Source organism: Austrofundulus limnaeus, unplaced genomic scaffold (assembly GCF_001266775.1).
Source record: "Austrofundulus limnaeus strain Quisiro unplaced genomic scaffold, Austrofundulus_limnaeus-1.0 Scaffold56, whole genome shotgun sequence".
NCBI classification, from domain to species: Eukaryota; Metazoa; Chordata; class Actinopteri; order Cyprinodontiformes; family Rivulidae; genus Austrofundulus; species Austrofundulus limnaeus.
In genome coordinates, this window is record NW_013952458.1 from 874,580 (window position 1) to 891,918 (window position 17,339).

A 17,339-nucleotide genomic window follows, 5' to 3' on the forward strand; every position below is an offset into this window, starting at 1 on the left:
GGGGGGGGGGGTTTGAGGAATAGGTTAGGAACCACTGCATTATGTGACTGCAGCAGTTCAAAGTTGTGCAGCACCAAAAGGGATTCTCGACCATTTTCTTGAAAGTAATTTCTCTAATTAAACTAATTTGTTGCAGCAGTGTCAGAGACGCACACACTTTCACCATGACTGTTAGCTTGCACTAACACACCAATCACTTCATAGCTTTATGGATCATCTGTCAGCCCAACCATTAGGCTGCCAACTTCTTGACATTTACCAACAAATTCATATTTCTCTCACACACACCCACACTTACACTCGCAGGGAGCGAACACACACTCAGTCATCGGGTCGGTCCTCGCTATGGTAGAAGTACACCCACAGCAGCTCAGACCGAACGCTTGTTGACATTTGATAGCTCTACACATTTTTCTGCCGAGCGTTTTCAAATGAAGAACACGAGATAGATCCCTGTAAGTTAATACGGATTGATCCTTCGCTGCCATAAAACTTTTTTTCATTGCCTCTGGGGGATGTGCGTCCATGCATCTTGGCACAGACAGATCCAATCCAAGCATAAAATTTACTTGGTGTCTGTTGTTGGCCTCCTCTCTCGGCTCTCTGTGTGTAAATTAGATTATGTGTGCTTCCTATAATAGACGGGGACTGAGCGGGCCCAGACCACTGAGAGCTAGTTTAGAAGATTAACAAGACTTTAGATGTGACACATTTTAAATTAGTCAGCACAGAAACGGGGAGAAACTTTTAAACCAGAGTGAAACTGTGAAATTGCTCATCAAACCAACTGGAAAACAACTTTTATACAGTAATGTGTTAACCCTTAGATTGGACGATGCCCTTCATGCTGATATAAACCTAAAGTCTTTTTAATGTATTAGAGAAAATGAGGGATATTTTACAACAAGATCTGCAATTAACTTTCAAAGAATGCACCAGTATAGGTGCAGAATAAATGTTAGATTCAAAAAGTTGCAGTTACTGTTTTCACCTGTATGAGCCTTAGTCCATCTGTTTTAAAAGCATGCATCAATGTCAGATTGTTGTGAAAATCTTTAAAAATGTTTCCCCATGAGAGACTTTTCAGTACTCTCAAACATGCAAAGACTCCTAACCCCAGAAAGCCACAGTTTCACAACCTGCTTAGATCCACATAAATTGCAGGGCCACATCCTAAATCCTCTGGAAACAGAGGCGAGGTCAGCAGAGTTTAAGACCAACGGGAAGCGAGGGGCCGAGAGAACAAGAGGTCATGTGTGGGAAGCACAAGAGATCAGTCCCAAGTGTTCGTACAGATGAACAGAAGCACCAAAAGGACGCAGAGAGTAATGAGTATTATGTTTTAATAGAGCTGTATGGATCGGGCCAGGTTTGGATTAATGAGGCTCCGGGGTTATAAGAGATGCACAGTAGTGACACTTTGTGCTGTGTGAGAGGGTCAAAGTCTACATGTTCGAGTTTTAAAGTTTCACTTTAAAGAATTACATTGCATTACATTACATATTACACATTTAATGTCAGTTTTAACTGGTTTGTTTTATTTGATCAAACAATTTCTTCCTTTAACAGTTGTTTCCTGTGTCAGGTTTGAATTATGTTGTTAGTTACTGGTCTTCAGTTGTGAGTGTCTTGCTGTAGCTAAAGTTGCTCCTTCAAGCAGTGGGTAAAGAACCTAATCAGACTGTTTTAATGGGTGTTGTTTTTTAAACACTTTTAAATGAACTGCTTTGGCTGTAAAAACAGTATATTAGATGAAAATGTATTCGTAGACACGCTGAGAAATGTGGCACTTTTATCTATTTAATGAAGGCCTCCTCTTACAGACTTGGTGCTCAGATTTAGGCACAATCTCAAAACCACTGCGGTCTTTGCAGACACGAATCTGCATGGCTCACAGCTTGTTTGGAAATCTCAACAAGTTTTTGTTTAACATTTAAATTTCATAAGATACTTAAAACTGGCTAAAAATAAAACAGACAAAACAACTGCTGAGATAAACATGAGAAAAAAAGTCAACCATAAAAAAACTTTGTTGCTCTTTTGCAGCAAAATGCAGCCAAAAATAAGATCAGAATAAGGCTAGCTAAAACTATCAAAACAAAAGGTAAAATCTAAAGCAATATCCAAAAGTGGCAAATAAGTTAAAAGTTAAGTATAAGGCTAGCTAAAACTAAAACTAGTAACTAGTAAAATGCTTGCTAATGTCTAAAGTCTAAAGTAGCAAAAGGATAAAAAAAACAGTTTGATAGATGAGCTGAATGTAGTAGAAGGATAGCTTAAAGTGGCAAAAGGCTACTTAGTTTAAGAGGACAAAAATATAACAAGTGTGCTGAAGCAGGCAAAATAACTGCTTCTGAAAACATCAAAGCGAATGATGAATAATACTAAAAAATAGTACAGTTGTAAATAAAGTTAAATATTTTAAAAAGTACATTTCTAAAAACTAAAATTTGTTGCACCCATCTTCTGAAGGAGATGAACATTTTGACATTCAAATTGCAAAAATAGCACAAACCTAAAGTAGGTAAATTGCAAAAACTGTACAGAGAAACCAACAAAACAGTAAATCAACAGCATGAATGCTGAATCAGCAACCACACTGTTGAACACAAGTCTGTCAGGTTGGAAATATTCAATCACTTTCAGCACATAGGGCCACAAAACTGTCTAAAACGGATGTTCACAAACACACATTTTACTGTACAAGACAGGAGCTGTAAAGTCACATCACCATGCGGTGACACACGGCACGTGTGTTGCTTCTAAAACATGCTGGGACATTCTTGTTCTCTGATCCATGACAGAGCGAAGAGTCGAGTGGGGAGAAGGGGAGTTGAGCATTTCTGTGGCGCTGTAAGGAAAATTTCAGCCTCAATGGCCTTTTGTGACTAATGCAGCCTCTTTGTGAATTCCACAATGTTGTATCTTTGAGACAACTTTGTGCAGAAGTTTAAACGGTTCCTGTCTACATCTGCTCTCAGCCCTGATCAGACCCACACTCATCTACACTTTAGCTCATTAGAAGATCTCAAAGGACTGCACTTATGAATATGTGTAGCCTCCAACACCTCCACCAGATGTCTTTTCCTGAGTATGAGTTTTTTCCCCTTTCTCTCTATCTTTTACTCTTTAACCCATCTTTCTCACTTAATTTCTCTGATGACCCTGTTTTTTAAGCTCTGATTGTCTCTCCAGGGCTGTCAGATGGAGAAACATACAGTTTTCACTCCAACTACCAACCTAATTTATCCAGATAAGCTGATTTTAAAAAACAACACAGAATAAACATAGAGTTAAGAAAACAAGACAAAAACGAGATAGTTTTTTAGTCTTGTCCTATCTGAAAAAAAAACTTTACTATCATTTTACAACAGTTTATGGAAGAGTACTCTTTGCTCAGACTTAAAATCTGGTTCAATATCTGGACTTTGGACTTCCTTTCATGAAGACAGTTAGCGGTGGTAGTAATGCATCATATCATGCTCCAGGGGTCCCTCAGGGATGTGTACTCAGTCCTTTGCTCTTCACTCTGCCAACTGATGACAATAATGCCAAACTGAGCACAAACCAGCTCATTACATTTGCTGATGACACAAGTGACTCATCAACAAAGATAAAACATCTTATACATTATATTTTGACATAAACTATCTTGCCTTACTTATCTTGTTTTAGCCAAACAATTTTATATATTTTTTTCAAAGTTTTGCCTTTATGGTCAAAATACATTTCAAAGTGGCTTCTAAAACAGCTTGCCATTATCTTACACTTCTATTATAAAAACAAAATCCCACATTTCCAGTGGTGGGCACAGCTCCCCTAAAGCACTAAAGCACTAATAGGGGAACTAATTTCCTGATTAGTGTTTTAGGACTTTTGCTATTTTTTTAATCATTAGTGGATTAGCGCTTGCTAAAATTATGGGCTAAATTTAAAAGCACTAACTGAGGTCTTTAAATATCATTGCCAACTGGATTATATTAGTGCTTTAGAATTAGATTTTGTTAAAAAAAATTCAGTGCATTAGTGCTTTAGAATTAGGGGACCTAAATATTTGAGTTAGTGATTTAGGATTAGTGCAATTAATATTTAGATTAGTGCTGCCCACCACTGCACATTTCTATTGAAGAGTGGCCAGCTCAATAGGTTCAAAAGGCCCAGTTTAAACTGGTACATAGTATCCATCCAGCCATACAAGGTTGCAAGGAGCTGGTGCCCATCTCCAGCAGTCATTGTGTGAAAGAAGAGATAACCCTTGGACAGGTCAAAAATGCATCATGTGAGTACAGAAAAAACCCACGCATGCACAGGGAGAACATGCAACTCCACACAGAAAGGCCTCAGGCGAGAAGCAAACCAACAACTTTATTACTGTAAAGCGACAGTTCTAACCACTGCTGCACCTGGCCTTTAGTAGCCATACATTAAAATAAATCATACACATCAATGCAGCTATAGGCTTACATTAACTGTAATAAACATTTGTAGTGGTCCTGTTTTTATAAGAAAATGTTCAGACCTGAGGGAAGAACAGAGAAGTCAAACTTTTTTTCATAAACCTGTGCCTTCAGGCTTTTTATGGCACCGATGTGAATTCATGATCTGGCAAGACAAGTTTCTTTTTACTATTGTCTCATAAATATTAAAGACAAATATCTGGTAAAACAAGAAAACACTTTGATCTGATTCTTAGAGGGAATCTTGTTTTGGCAATGGAAGGTGGAGTGCCAGAAACCTATTTGCAGAAATAAAGTTTGGCATCAAGGGAAATAAAAACCTCAGAAAACAAAAATGAAAAGAAAGTGGGGCATTCAAATATAATAAATATTGAAAAAATATAAACTATGATAAACAAGATTATTCAGAAAACATATAATTTGTCCTACAAATAAATAAAAAATGTGAGGTGTTTTCCCCTTTTCTTAAGATTAAAATACTTTTTTTTGAGGAACACTTCTGGCATTATAATCTTTCTTTCATTTAAACTTTTTTATCACGTGCCGGATAGAAAACAGGGCAGGTGCTGTTGTAGGTGCTGGACTTTGATTTGGGTTGAAGAAAAAAACTAAAGTTGATAAAGGAATGTGTATTAGCATGCCAAGAGCCAGGGGCAGGAATTAAAACCTCATTAGGAGTTGGCAACACCACAGCATGCAATTTTAAGAGTTTTTGTGTGTTGAACAAAAACAAACAAAAAATAATAAAATAAAAAAACTCAAACCTTACATAAAAACATATTTATTTACTGCAACATCTTCAGAAATAATACAAATTAAGGGTACATGTCTGAGAATTTCAGCCAACACCCAGTATTTCATTATAAAGCTTTTTATAGCTACTTGTTATTTCATTAAGCATTCCCCTAAAGAATGACCATTTCAAGTTGCTAACTGTGCAAAGCATAACATTTTTACCAATTCTGCAATGTTAAGACACATTCATACAGTTCAAACAAATAAATATCTAGTGTCTTCTAAAATAAAAATTGTTTACATGCAAGTGAGACTCCGAGAAAATAATAAATTAAAGATATAGAAGACGGCTTAAAAAAGGCTCATCAATGAAGATTCCTCTAACAGAGACACAAAGTCAATAATCAGATAAATATGTTTACATGTGTTTAAATTCGCCTGCAGCTAACATGTTACCACGATTGATTTACTGACCATTCCAAAGTTGTCTTTTTTTTTTGGCAAATACCTAAAGCCCTGAGGCTGGAAATGTCTTTATCTGTTTGTTAATGCATTACTTTAATTTTTGCCGCCAACAGACTGATTTTATGTGCAGCAAAGTAACAGAAATCAACAGGGCAGGCTGCTTAACCAGCTGTGCAAACGTGTGACGCATTTCCAACTGATGACGGAGCACGGAGAGAGGAGAGTGTTGTGACCAGTGAAGTTATGTTTACAGCAGCAGAAGCTTAGCTACATGCTAGTAAAAGCTGATAAATATTTTAGCGTACAAGTCTGCATACAGAGCGTGCACTGCTGGGGAACAAGATGGAAACATTCACTTTTCAGGTTATAAAACTCTGACTGCAACAATAGCTGCAGAAAACGTGGTGCATTTTGGGAAGTTTTCTTTTCTTTTATCATCTTTGGAATAAAGTAAAAACCCCTTTTTTCAAAACAATACAGTAAAGCTTTAAAATAACCTTAAACTGTAAAATGCTCAAATGAAACCTAATGTGGAAAACTCCATGTACTGTAGCTCCGTTGACGGCAGTTCAGAGGGGATGTTGGATCAAACATACTAAATATTTTAAGAATGTACAACTACCCGTGTCTTCCCCACACTCATTCACTGTGGAGCTGAAAACCTGCTGCACAAAAGTAAAGAAAAGAAGGGRAAAAAAGTAAAAATCTGAACAATATTTCACCGTCTCTCATAAAATGCATCTGCGAAAACAGTGCTGCTGCTCGAAATGTGTGCCAAATGATCACATTTTTTGGGGGGGAAATAACAGCTTGTTTTGTGTGTCAAGCTCCGGTGTAAACACAACTCCCTGACACTTGGAGTAAAGCAATTAATATGAGGCTCAAAGGCAAAAAAAAAAACCTCCCCCTTCCTTTGCTCCCCTTTTCTCCACCTTTCTCTTTCCTCACTCATAACTAGAAGCTTTCAGCAGAAAACACCGCTCTTTAATAATTTGTATTCATGTGTCATCAGGCTGGCTGCGGGCACTTTTGGCTTTTAGATATGGCTGCTGATCCAACAAGCGCTCTGAAACACTGTCAGCTGAAATGCACAAAACAAGTGTGACAGTCAGAAAAACGGGGTTTCAGTGAACTAATCAGCTAACAAGGAAACAGGGACTTTTATAACAATGCGAAAGCCGAGGGAGAGGATGCACAGCCTGAAAGAGGGGGATGTGTTTGTGTCTCATAAACTTGGATGAACCCAGGGATTCATCTGATTCAAGAAGATTTCATTTTAGATTCTTTGGTCAGCTTGTTGCAATTGTAGTTTTGCACGTTTTTGTGGTAATTTCGTCTTTTATGTGGCCTGATGTTTAAATTTATTCGTTTCTTTAACATTTTGTGCTCATTTATGATCGTCTAGTCAATCACTTCTTCACAGAAGACTTTTTTTTAGTAATCCATCCACATACTTATTGTAGAAAACAAAAAACCTGTTTGGCACCAAGGTACACCCTCCTGCTTTTCAGCAGTGTTTCTGCAGAAGAAATGATCTTAAAGTCATTACAGTCAGTGTTTGTGTCTCCGTGGTTGCATAATGTCGATCCATCGTGACAGCAGACAGCCGTTGACCGTCCGCTGTCGTCGAGCCTCGTCACGTGTCCGTCAGAACAGCTGAAGCAACACCTCGGGCCCCCAGTCCATGGCGGTCTGAGCCACGGCGAGCACAGCTGCCCCGAGCGTGGCGGACAGCCCCCACACTGCCATCTTTACCATCCTGTTCCCCCGCTGCCACAGCTGGCCTCTGTCTGCGGGCGMCGCTGCTTCCAGGCCTGCGTGTCACGAGGGAACGGGAGGCAGAATGAGGCGGAGAGGTCACACAGCAAAATACGGAGGAGGTCAAGAAGATTCATAATGCTCAAAACTAGACAGAAGCAGGATCGTGTTGCATTTCATAGTAAGATGGAAAATAAAGAGAGGGATGTGGAATGTCAAAACACCAGGAGCAGAGACAAGAAGGAAGCAACAGATCATTTTATTAATTTATCAAAAATGGCTTCATTAATTGCATGCTCTACAAGGTGTAACGGTAAAATTCTTAGGCAAACGTGTAGAATCTACCACTTCTTTTACAGATTATTGTTTGTTCAGGTGATGAGAAATGCTTTTAATGCAACCCATTATGACAGATTTAAACAGGTCAGAATGAAAAGTCTTGTAACGCTAATATAATGTACAAAAACAGCTTGATTTATTAACTGATTCTAAGGGAAAAAAGTGGCCTTTTTAAACTCTTTTTTTAAATCAGTCAAGGTAGAATAAAAACTAGACTCTCTTTCACAGCAAAACAAACAAATTACAGCATCTAAATTGACCATGAAAGAAAGTGAGCTTGAAAATACTTTCAGCAGTAAATGAATGTTGTAACCTTCATGCAGGTTTACCATATTAGTTTCATTATTAATACCCTGTGTAACTCTTACATATTTTTCTTATTTTATTTCATTTAACACGGTTGTTTTGTGATAATTATGTGTGATAACTAGTCTTCAGTGTCAGTTCAATTATATTTTTAATAACTCCTCAACTATTCTTTTTATTTATTATTTTTTGTCTGTGGAGGAGGAATTAAAAATAACACCTTCAGAACAAGATTTGTGGAATTGTCTATTAATGAGACACTTTTGCAGAAGCTGGTATTTATTTTTAATTTATTCTACATCAATAAAAGGTTAAATGTGGGGAAAATAAATACTTGGTCTTCAGGGTCAGTTTGGATTATTTTATTAAGACTTTTCTCAGAAATATACACCCTAAGCTGTCCGCTACCCGGACCCCTGAACAGGTAACCAGTCCATCACAGGACCACACTCCCCAAATAACCCAGCCTGCATGTTTTTAAACTGCGGGAGGAAAACAAAACTATCCAGACAGCATCCACACAAACACAGGGAGAACATGCAGAAAGGTCTCAGCTGGGATACAAACCTGAGACCTGCTAGCAGCAAAGCAACAGTTCTAACCCATCGTGCTACGAAATTAATATTTAAAAATTTCTAATTATGCTAAAAAAACATTGATATCTAGCTAACAAATGTCTTTTAGTGATATCTTTAAGAATATGCAAATGATGTATGACTTATTTAAACGTGCACAGGTTTGCATAAAAGAACGATGCTGTTTTAAAAAGTCCTGTTTTCAGGATTCTGAAAAAAATATTTGAGTGAATCAAATGTTTATGAAAGTAATATTAAATAATTGTGAATTTACAAGTTTATTTAATGGAGATTCCAGGTAAATATTGGTATTTCTATCAAAGAAAACAACAGAAATCAATTATTTTGAATCAGTTTCTTTTAGTTATTTTGTATTGTCTTAATGAACGTTAAACATGGAATTAAACACACAAACACTAAGAATTTTAAAAAGCCTTTGGTTATAAACAGTGGTGGGCAGCAATAATCTAAAAATTAGTTCCACTAGCCCTAAAACACTCAAATATTTAGGTCCCATAACTGTAAAGCACAAATGCACTAAAAGTTGTAGCAAAAGCTAATTCTAAAGCACTAAAATAACCATGTCAACCCATGAGCTTTCTTCAACAGACAACATGAGTCAAATATTACCACATTGAATGACTTATCATTGACATTCCTCAGCTGTATTTGAGTTCATTTATTGTTAATATGTCACCTTGTGGATAAGTGACACGTATGAACAAAATGTGTGACAGTTTTCACCCTCAGCTGCTAACATTAATGTTGATCAATAACATTTATAGAAAAAAAATGTTCTGTATGTTGCGGGTGTTTCGGAGAAACTGAGACGTTTATTTTCTAAACAGGATGTCCCAGTAGCTTTCAAACCCCAAAACACATTACGGCAAAGGCTGGTTCACCCCAAAGATCCGGTGCCCCGGCACAAACAGAGCAATGTTGTATATGCTGTTAAGTGCCAGGAGGACTGCGACCAGTTATACATCAGGGAAACAAAGCAGCCACTGTTCAAAAGAATGTCCCAACACAGACGAGCTACGTCTAATGGCCAGAACTCTGCAGTTTTCACTCATTTACAGGCCAGCGGTCACTCTTTCAGAGATGAGGATGTTCTCATTCTTGATAGAGAGGAACGTTGGTTTGAGAGGAGTAAAAGAAGCCATTTTTGTGAAGAAAGACCGTCCATCATTAAACAGAGGTGGAGGCCTCCGTTTTCAGTTGTCCCCCTCCTACAGCACGGCTATTGCCAGTATCACTCCACCCCCTGCTAACAATAGGTGTTAATTAGGTGCCAACGATAGCCATGTGATGTGAGTATCAGTCACATGGAGGCAGGGTTTAAAAGCCTGAATTTTGCCTGAAACTCTCAGACTGAAGAAGTCTCTTGGAGGAGAGACGAAACGTTTCATTAGAGAAGAACCCGTCCAGAAGACCTATACAATTTTTTTCTTTTTGATTTTTTACCTGGATTTCTGAGATGCATCAGGACATTTATAGACCTCAGTTAGTGCTTCTAAATTTAATCTATAAATTTAGAAAGTGCTAATCCACTAATAATTTTGAAATTAGCAAAAGCCCTAAAGCACTAATCAGGAAATTAGTTTCCTTATTAGTGCTTTAGGGGAACTGTGCCCACCACTGGTTATAAATGGTTTCAAGAATTAGATTGATCAAACGTAATATTTGTCAGGTTTGACTCCGTCTTCTTGTTTTCCTGTGAATCTATAAGTAGTGAACAATTTTCTCGACATCTTCATTCTAATTAGGTTTGGATGAAACGGCAGTGAATATATTCAGTTTAACAATCACACTGTTTGATAAAATGACGCTACATTTCAGACTGCACGCACATCGCTGACAATAAGGGAATAATGAATGTCTTTGTTCTGTTCTGGCATATTTTAATTTGCTCTTGATTGGTCTGATGGGGGTGCTACAACATTTGTTTACTTGTTATTGATTGCCCCAAAAGGGAAGTGTTTACAGTTGTCTTGTTTTGAAGAATTATATTACCACAGTGGGAACCCCAAACGCCAGTTAATGAGGAGGATTTTAGTTGGGAATTTCACAGAAAATATTCATTTTGTGCAAACTTCAAATCGGTGTGCAACAGCATTTCTACTTGACTAACCTACAGATGTCTGTGTGTCTTTGTGGGAAAGTTTCACAGCCGGTAATAAGATTACAGGAACTATTTTTACCGTGTCTGGAGGTGGTGGAGCCCTGAGCCCTGGTGAGGCGTTGGAGAACAGAGTCTGGCCTCTGGTGGAGGGTGGAGAGCTGAAATGCCTGGAAGGTACTTATGGACAAGCTGGAGCGAGGAAACGAGAGGAAGAGATGGATGGAAAGTGAGAGTAAGCTGCTACTGACAAACAGAGTTAGGTTTCCAGTGGATCATGAACATTAGGAGTGACGTGAGTGGACGGACCGATACATAAAGTGATAAAGACAGGTGAGGCGATTTGAGAGAACTGCTGACTCAGTGGTTCTCGGGCGAGGAAAGCTAATGAGCGTTCGGGACATTAGTATCTTTCAGAGCGTCAGTCAAGGTCTTGTGTCACTTCCTGCCGTAAACAATGACTGCGAGCAACCTGCAAGACGCTGACGAGCAGGAAAAGACTAATGCAGGGAGGGAGTTTCTAGGGTTTCTTCTCAGTAATATAAAGGAAAAAAAAGATACACCAGATGACCCGAATGTCTCAGCAGCACCTCTGAAGTCTGAACCGAACTTTGGAGCGCCCCCTTTTGGTGATTAAAGGAATAACATCACTCCCATACAGTTTTCACTTCATGAGTTATATTTGTTGGAAAGTTTAGATACTTTTGCCACATAATTTGATGCCAATTTTAATTATTAATTGCAAACACAATAATCTTAATATTTATTGCTTCCATTTCTCCTTTGCAGATTGTTCCTTTTGTAAATTATTGTGGATTTATCATCTTTGAGTTAAAATCTCTTCATCCTAATGCTAAATAAAGCTATCAATAAACAGCAGTATGATTTTTATTTTGTAGGGATATTTACAATCATTGTGTTTATAGGATATTATACAACGCTACCATGACAATAAAAATCCTTTGACTCATTTGAATCCTTTCAGATGTTGAGTCTGAGGTGTTTGCACAGGAAAAAAAATAAAGAAACTCTTTTGAAGTTCCTTGAACAATATTTACATATAAAACTCAAATATGAATATATAAATAGTTTTGTTGTGTCCAATTAAACACATACATTTGGAGTATCCAGCCTGCAGCACATGCTTGGTTTTTGGTAGTTTATTTTTAGGAGAAATGCCATAATCTTTTAACTTGTGGTTTATTTCTCAGTGTATTGGGTGCAGGCACTGAAATCTCTCATATTGAGTGATGAAACTATAACCAGTAACAGCTAAAAAAAAAAAACAATGTAATAACCGCAGGCAATCGTCCTTGGCAATCTTGGAAGTGCTTGCTTTTGAACCTGACAGGGCAAGATTGGTACTATAAATGCCAGAGGAGATTATTGCAAGAATCTTTACTAAAGTCCTGTATGAAACCAAGACAGAGGCCAGTTGTTGAGCAATCACAACTTTCTGCAAGAGCGTGAAAGCTCTAATAACCAGATAATAATGTCGCCTGTCCCTTATTTAATGTGAATCTGACTGTAAGGACTATTAAAGAATAGTTTATACACATTAAGGAATACTGACACCATTTTCATTTTGTTACCTTACCTCTTGCGAGACTGCAGTGCTGCCCGTTTGGCCAGTAACGATGGGGGATACTGGTCAAACAGGTCCTGGGCCCGGCCGATCAGAAGCTCATACGGGAGATCCTGGGGGATGCGGGAAAGGAGGTGGTGCACCATGGCCATTTCACACTCCGTCTGCTTTACCTCCTTCTCTCTGTGCAACACAATCTGAATAACAGAGGAGCAATGACAGTTTTGAATTTAAACGATTTGTGTTTCTTTTGTTTTACATCGGCAGGATTTGGGTCGGTGAAATAGGCAGATTAGTTAAAAGATAATATTCTACATTTGTGCTCTAAAAATGGAAGCCTGTTGCATACATCTGAGTATGATGTTTCTGAATTTTTGACATTTTCTGTTGTTTTATTTTTAACATTTTTCTGGATCAGTTTGGAAGCTGTGCAGCTGGAATGATTCCTGCTGGTGCTTCTGACATTTATGAAACTTTTATTTGAGGCATAACTTTGACAAGAGGAAAGTTGTTAAAATGTGGAAAAAACTGACTGAGAATTCAGAGGCCAAAACGATTCTTTTTAAAGCTCATCTCTTTTTGGTACTAAACAAAACTGACCAGAATGGAGAATAAATATAGTTAAGGCTACTTTACAAACTAATAAAAAAAATACAAACTGGGCTGCTGTTGTGCTCTATTTCTGGATATATTATACTGTAAATGCAAGGAAGCTTTTTGCTTGGTTGTGAGTTTGCATCTGTGTTTACAAAAAGCTCACCTGCGTTACCTGCAGATGTCAACAAACAACAATGACCTTGTGTAAACATTTTAACCACATCTCACTGCGACGCCTCCTATCATTCAAGAGTTTCTCAACCTTTTATTCAGTCATTTCTTTAGATTAGTTAACTTTTAATGCAACAACATAATTTTCTCCTTTCAGATCAATTAAAGCTCCGTGCAGTGCACTGAACTCAGCCTTGGAGGAAAACACAAACTGCATTCTCCTGTGCTGTTTCACACACTTCAAACAGAGTCCTCCCCCTAAACACACACAAACACACACAAACACCCTCAACGGCAACATTTGCTCAGCGAAAGCCGCTAATAAACACGTGCGTTAGTTCTTAAGTTAACAAGGCCTCCTCCAACACTAAAAGACCCCCCGAAGAACAAAGGGATGCATGCAACCATATTAATTTACTTCCACAAACACTTTCATGTTAAAACTGGTAAACATGCAGCTCCAAGATGACAGAAGGTTAAAATTAAATGTGAGCAAACTTCTGTTAAAAACTCTTTACATCAGTTTTCTCTCAGTTTTTATCTCCTATTTTTTTGCTGCATTCCTCTTTTTTTTCATAATGAGGCAGGAAATTAACTAATTAACTAGCTGTTCATGCACAGTGAATTTATGAATCCTGGATTACAGAGAAGAGCGTGTCTCTTACCGTAGCAGAGAGGTAGATGGGCATCAGCGGATGTGAGGCCAGGAAGAAGTCGTACAACCTGAGAGTGTGTCTGAACTCCGACAGGACGTGGCCATACCATGTGATGAGCCAGGAAAGTGCAAAGATGGTTCCAACCTCTGCTCTAAAAACACAAAACGCACAAAGAAAAAAAAAAGATTTTCATTTTTGCCATTTAATTTATTGGAACATTGAAAGAGTTTGCATGACATGGAAAGGAAGAAAGCAGCAGAAATAAAGTCAGAGGGAGTGATAAACATAAAAAGAAGTAATAAAAAAGGCTGCAAAGGGCAAGAAGCTCAGCCATAGGACGGATGGAGAAAAGAGACAAAGAGTAAAAGAAATGAACAGAAAGAAAGCAAAGCAAGGGGAAGAAGTCAATATGAAAGAGTCGAGGATAAGAAGGCAGGAAGGAGAGGAAGCATTGATCCAGGCTTTAAAGTAAGTTGTTTTCTTGTTTCTCTCTGAGTGCAATGACTCGTTTCTGTAGCAGTTTCTGTTTGTTTGTGAGAAGTGAAATTGTTTGCAAGTCATCAATGATAAAGAGGCAACAAGACAGCAAAAGTACTTAAAGGTGGAGTGTTACGCACTATTGGCTTTTTTGAGCTTCATATTATGTTATAATGTTATTCATCAAAAACATTTCCAGAGTGTTTCTTTGAATTATTCATGCATGTTTGAGAAATCCTTAAATCTCCTGTAGCCATGTGGAGCCGCATAAACACTTGCTGGTACAAAGCACCGCCTGTTTGTACAAAGCTCCTCCCTGGAGCTCAGTCTRCAGCCGAGCTCCCGCCCCACAGAGCACCCCTCCCCCAAAGCATTGTTGCAAAGATGTGCMRAAGTGGGAGTGTTGGAAACGGTAGGAGKTTATTAAATAGACAGAGGTCAATTTCAAGGCATTTAGATAGACTTTGGTGTGAAGTAAATTTTATTTTTGATATATACAGCTTTTTCAGAACAACTGAAATAGTAACTTCATTGTGGTGTAGAATTGAACTATGTGCCTGGAAAATCATRATCTCTGCCCCCGCCCCAAGACAAACTCAGGCATAAAGGTATATCAAAATACATTAAGAGATAAGAAACGGACTTGCAGAAATTTCTAACCCTACTTCTGAAAATAACCACACGTTAAACCTTGTTTGCTCTAATCCATTAATTTGATAAAATCCAGCCTATTTAGCGAGCATTATGTTACTTTATTAAGCTTATTTCACTTTAGAAGCTAGAAAAATTAAAGTTAATGCTGCATTTTCAACAGAGAATCTTATATCCAAAGATTAGAACTGTAGTGCCCTCTAATGGCCAACTCATTTTAACTCCAGCTGTTTTAGGATTTTTGAGTTAMTGAATTTGTACCTGGTCATAAAGTCGTGCAGCTCCACGTCAACCTGCTCTAAAATCGGCATCAGATAATTTAAAATATGTTTGGTGCTGTCCATGGTAGGATCCATGAAATCCCTACAGAGAGAAAATACAAACCAGTGTTAATTATTTTTAGATAAACAGTAGAGCATAAGAATATTTGGAYAAGCGACAATAAAAAGAGGCATGTAACACCTGAGGTGATAATTGGACAGTTTGTCCAGCATGGCTATGGCCATACGCTCCCCGACCACCAGCAACAGCGTGACCGCCACATCATGGTAGCCTTGATAATAATGCAGCTGAGAGTTTCGCTTTAAAACCTCCAGGATCGTATCAATCAGCTGCTCCTGAAGGACTGCTCTCTCTGCAGCTGGCATACCTGAAAGAGAGCACAATAACTTTGCCTGAAAAGTATGCATTTTGTTTTAATTATACCCACATCCAGGTATTTATACTGCCCCAATCTGCTTGATTCAGTGTAATTTGAAAGAAATATTAACAGCTAATTTGTAAGGCTTTAAACATGTGGTTATAACAAAAAAAAAGGGTCTTTATCACATCTTGAAAATAAGTAAACATAACTTTATAAAAAAACAATAAATTGTGATACTAACAGCAAATACTGAGACAAATAGTACATGTGTAAAATAGAACAATGGAAAAGCATTGGAACAATTTTATCACATTTTAGATTAACTCTGACATTAAAGTCTTCTCTGGTGAAGCTATAACCCCTGTCAATTATTACTTTACCTCTGTCAGATAACTGCATGTTGCTGTATGTACAGGGGTGACAACTGATAAAATAAAAATAAATAGGTGTTTTGTTATCTATAGTGATAAAACACAAACCTACCTTTAGGAAACCGCTTCATGGACCGCCTGACATCCAGCACAACTTGGTTGTAGTCCTTGTGGTTCTCCCTCACATCTCGACCTAAAGCAGTAAAAACATAATAGTGCTTCCACAAACAACAAATTTCTACTTGCAGCCATATTATTTATTTGTACATTAGATTATACTCACCAGGTCTGTGAGGTAGATTATATACATTGATGTTTAGTAATTTGGGCCACACTTTTCTCCTCAGTTCATCAGTGAGCAGGCCTCCTTTACTAGCTGCAGCTTGTCTCAGGGTATTAATGTCCACTGGATCCCTATCGGTCCAAAAACAACAATCATATAACTCCCAGAGTTTGGCGTTATGCACAAAGTTAGCTTGAAAAGCAAGATGTTTTTTTTAAATCCCAGCATGAAATAATGTAATACTTTAGTGATTTGGACCATGTAAATGAAATATGAAAAAGCTGACTTGAAAAAGTTGTGACAATTTTTAATAAAGCTGGTCAGGTTTGAGTTAGAAAAAAATAAAGTATGAAACAGTATCATTAAAACCTGATCAAAGCCTGATGGATGACAGCCAGCTTCTGTTTCCTCCCACAGTCTGGTTCTGTGAAGAAAAGACAGAGATTAAAAGATGAGAGGGGAAAACACAGGAAATACTGAAGTAGAAAAACTTGAGGAATAAACGAGTCATGAGAAAATGAATGGAAAGAGTCCTGTGACTAGTGCTGTACCAAACGATTATTTTCTAATCGATTAATCTAACGATTATTTTCGATTAATCGATTATTCTAACAACAAATCTATGTTATTCTGATGTGAGTGCACTGGAAATTTAAAATGTTTTCATCAAATTAACAAGAACAGTTCTTTAATGTTGTAATATTTTCTGTAATTGTAAAATTATTGTAATTGTAATATTTTCATGAAAAACTCACCACTCTTATGCCAATACGGTTGCAATGATGCTTTTAGGTACCGAAATAGAATTGCATGAACATTCGCGTGGTGGTTATGTAATACAGCCAATCGATAATAAAAAATCTGCGTCGACAAATTTACATAATCGACGTCATCGATTATTTCAACTAATCGGTGCAGCCCTATTTTGTATCAAACTGTTGTTTGTTTTATCCTCAGGTTCTGCCATCTGTTCTAACTTCTTGTGGTTCTACTGTAAAGTCAATGACAAATTTGGACAATAAAAAAGGAGAGAGAAGTACAGCAGGTGGGTGGAAAACACTCAGTGTTTAAATAAACCTCATAGTAACACAAATTATTCTCTAAAGTATACAATAAAGGCCAGAGTACAAGCGGACCATGGTGATTTAGAC

At 37.7% G+C, this 17,339-nt stretch overlaps 1 protein-coding gene across 3 annotated transcripts in view; it reads right to left on the minus strand.

Moving 5' to 3' along the window:
- The window catches only part of zgc:63863 (TBC1 domain family member 20), a 55,910-nt gene that overhangs the window by 31,419 nt on the left and 7,152 nt on the right, over positions 1 to 17,339 (minus strand). Inside the window, exons 2-10 of one of the 3 annotated variants that reach the window (XM_014009265.1) lie at positions 16,558 to 16,612; positions 16,189 to 16,319; positions 16,018 to 16,098; positions 15,354 to 15,540; positions 15,153 to 15,254; positions 13,773 to 13,914; positions 12,352 to 12,536; positions 10,837 to 10,946; positions 5,223 to 7,471 (exon numbers count right to left, since the gene is read on the minus strand). In XM_014009265.1, the coding sequence (XP_013864719.1) occupies positions 7,305 to 7,471; positions 10,837 to 10,946; positions 12,352 to 12,536; positions 13,773 to 13,914; positions 15,153 to 15,254; positions 15,354 to 15,540; positions 16,018 to 16,098; positions 16,189 to 16,319; positions 16,558 to 16,612 (1,160 nt within the window). In that variant the 3' untranslated portion in view covers positions 5,223 to 7,304. Of the gene's footprint in view, positions 1 to 5,222; positions 7,472 to 10,836; positions 10,947 to 12,351; positions 12,537 to 13,772; positions 13,915 to 15,152; positions 15,255 to 15,353; positions 15,541 to 16,017; positions 16,099 to 16,188; positions 16,320 to 16,557; positions 16,613 to 17,339 lie in introns of those variants that run through there. The other 2 variants (XR_001310280.1, XM_014009266.1) reach the window with 2 other exon arrangements.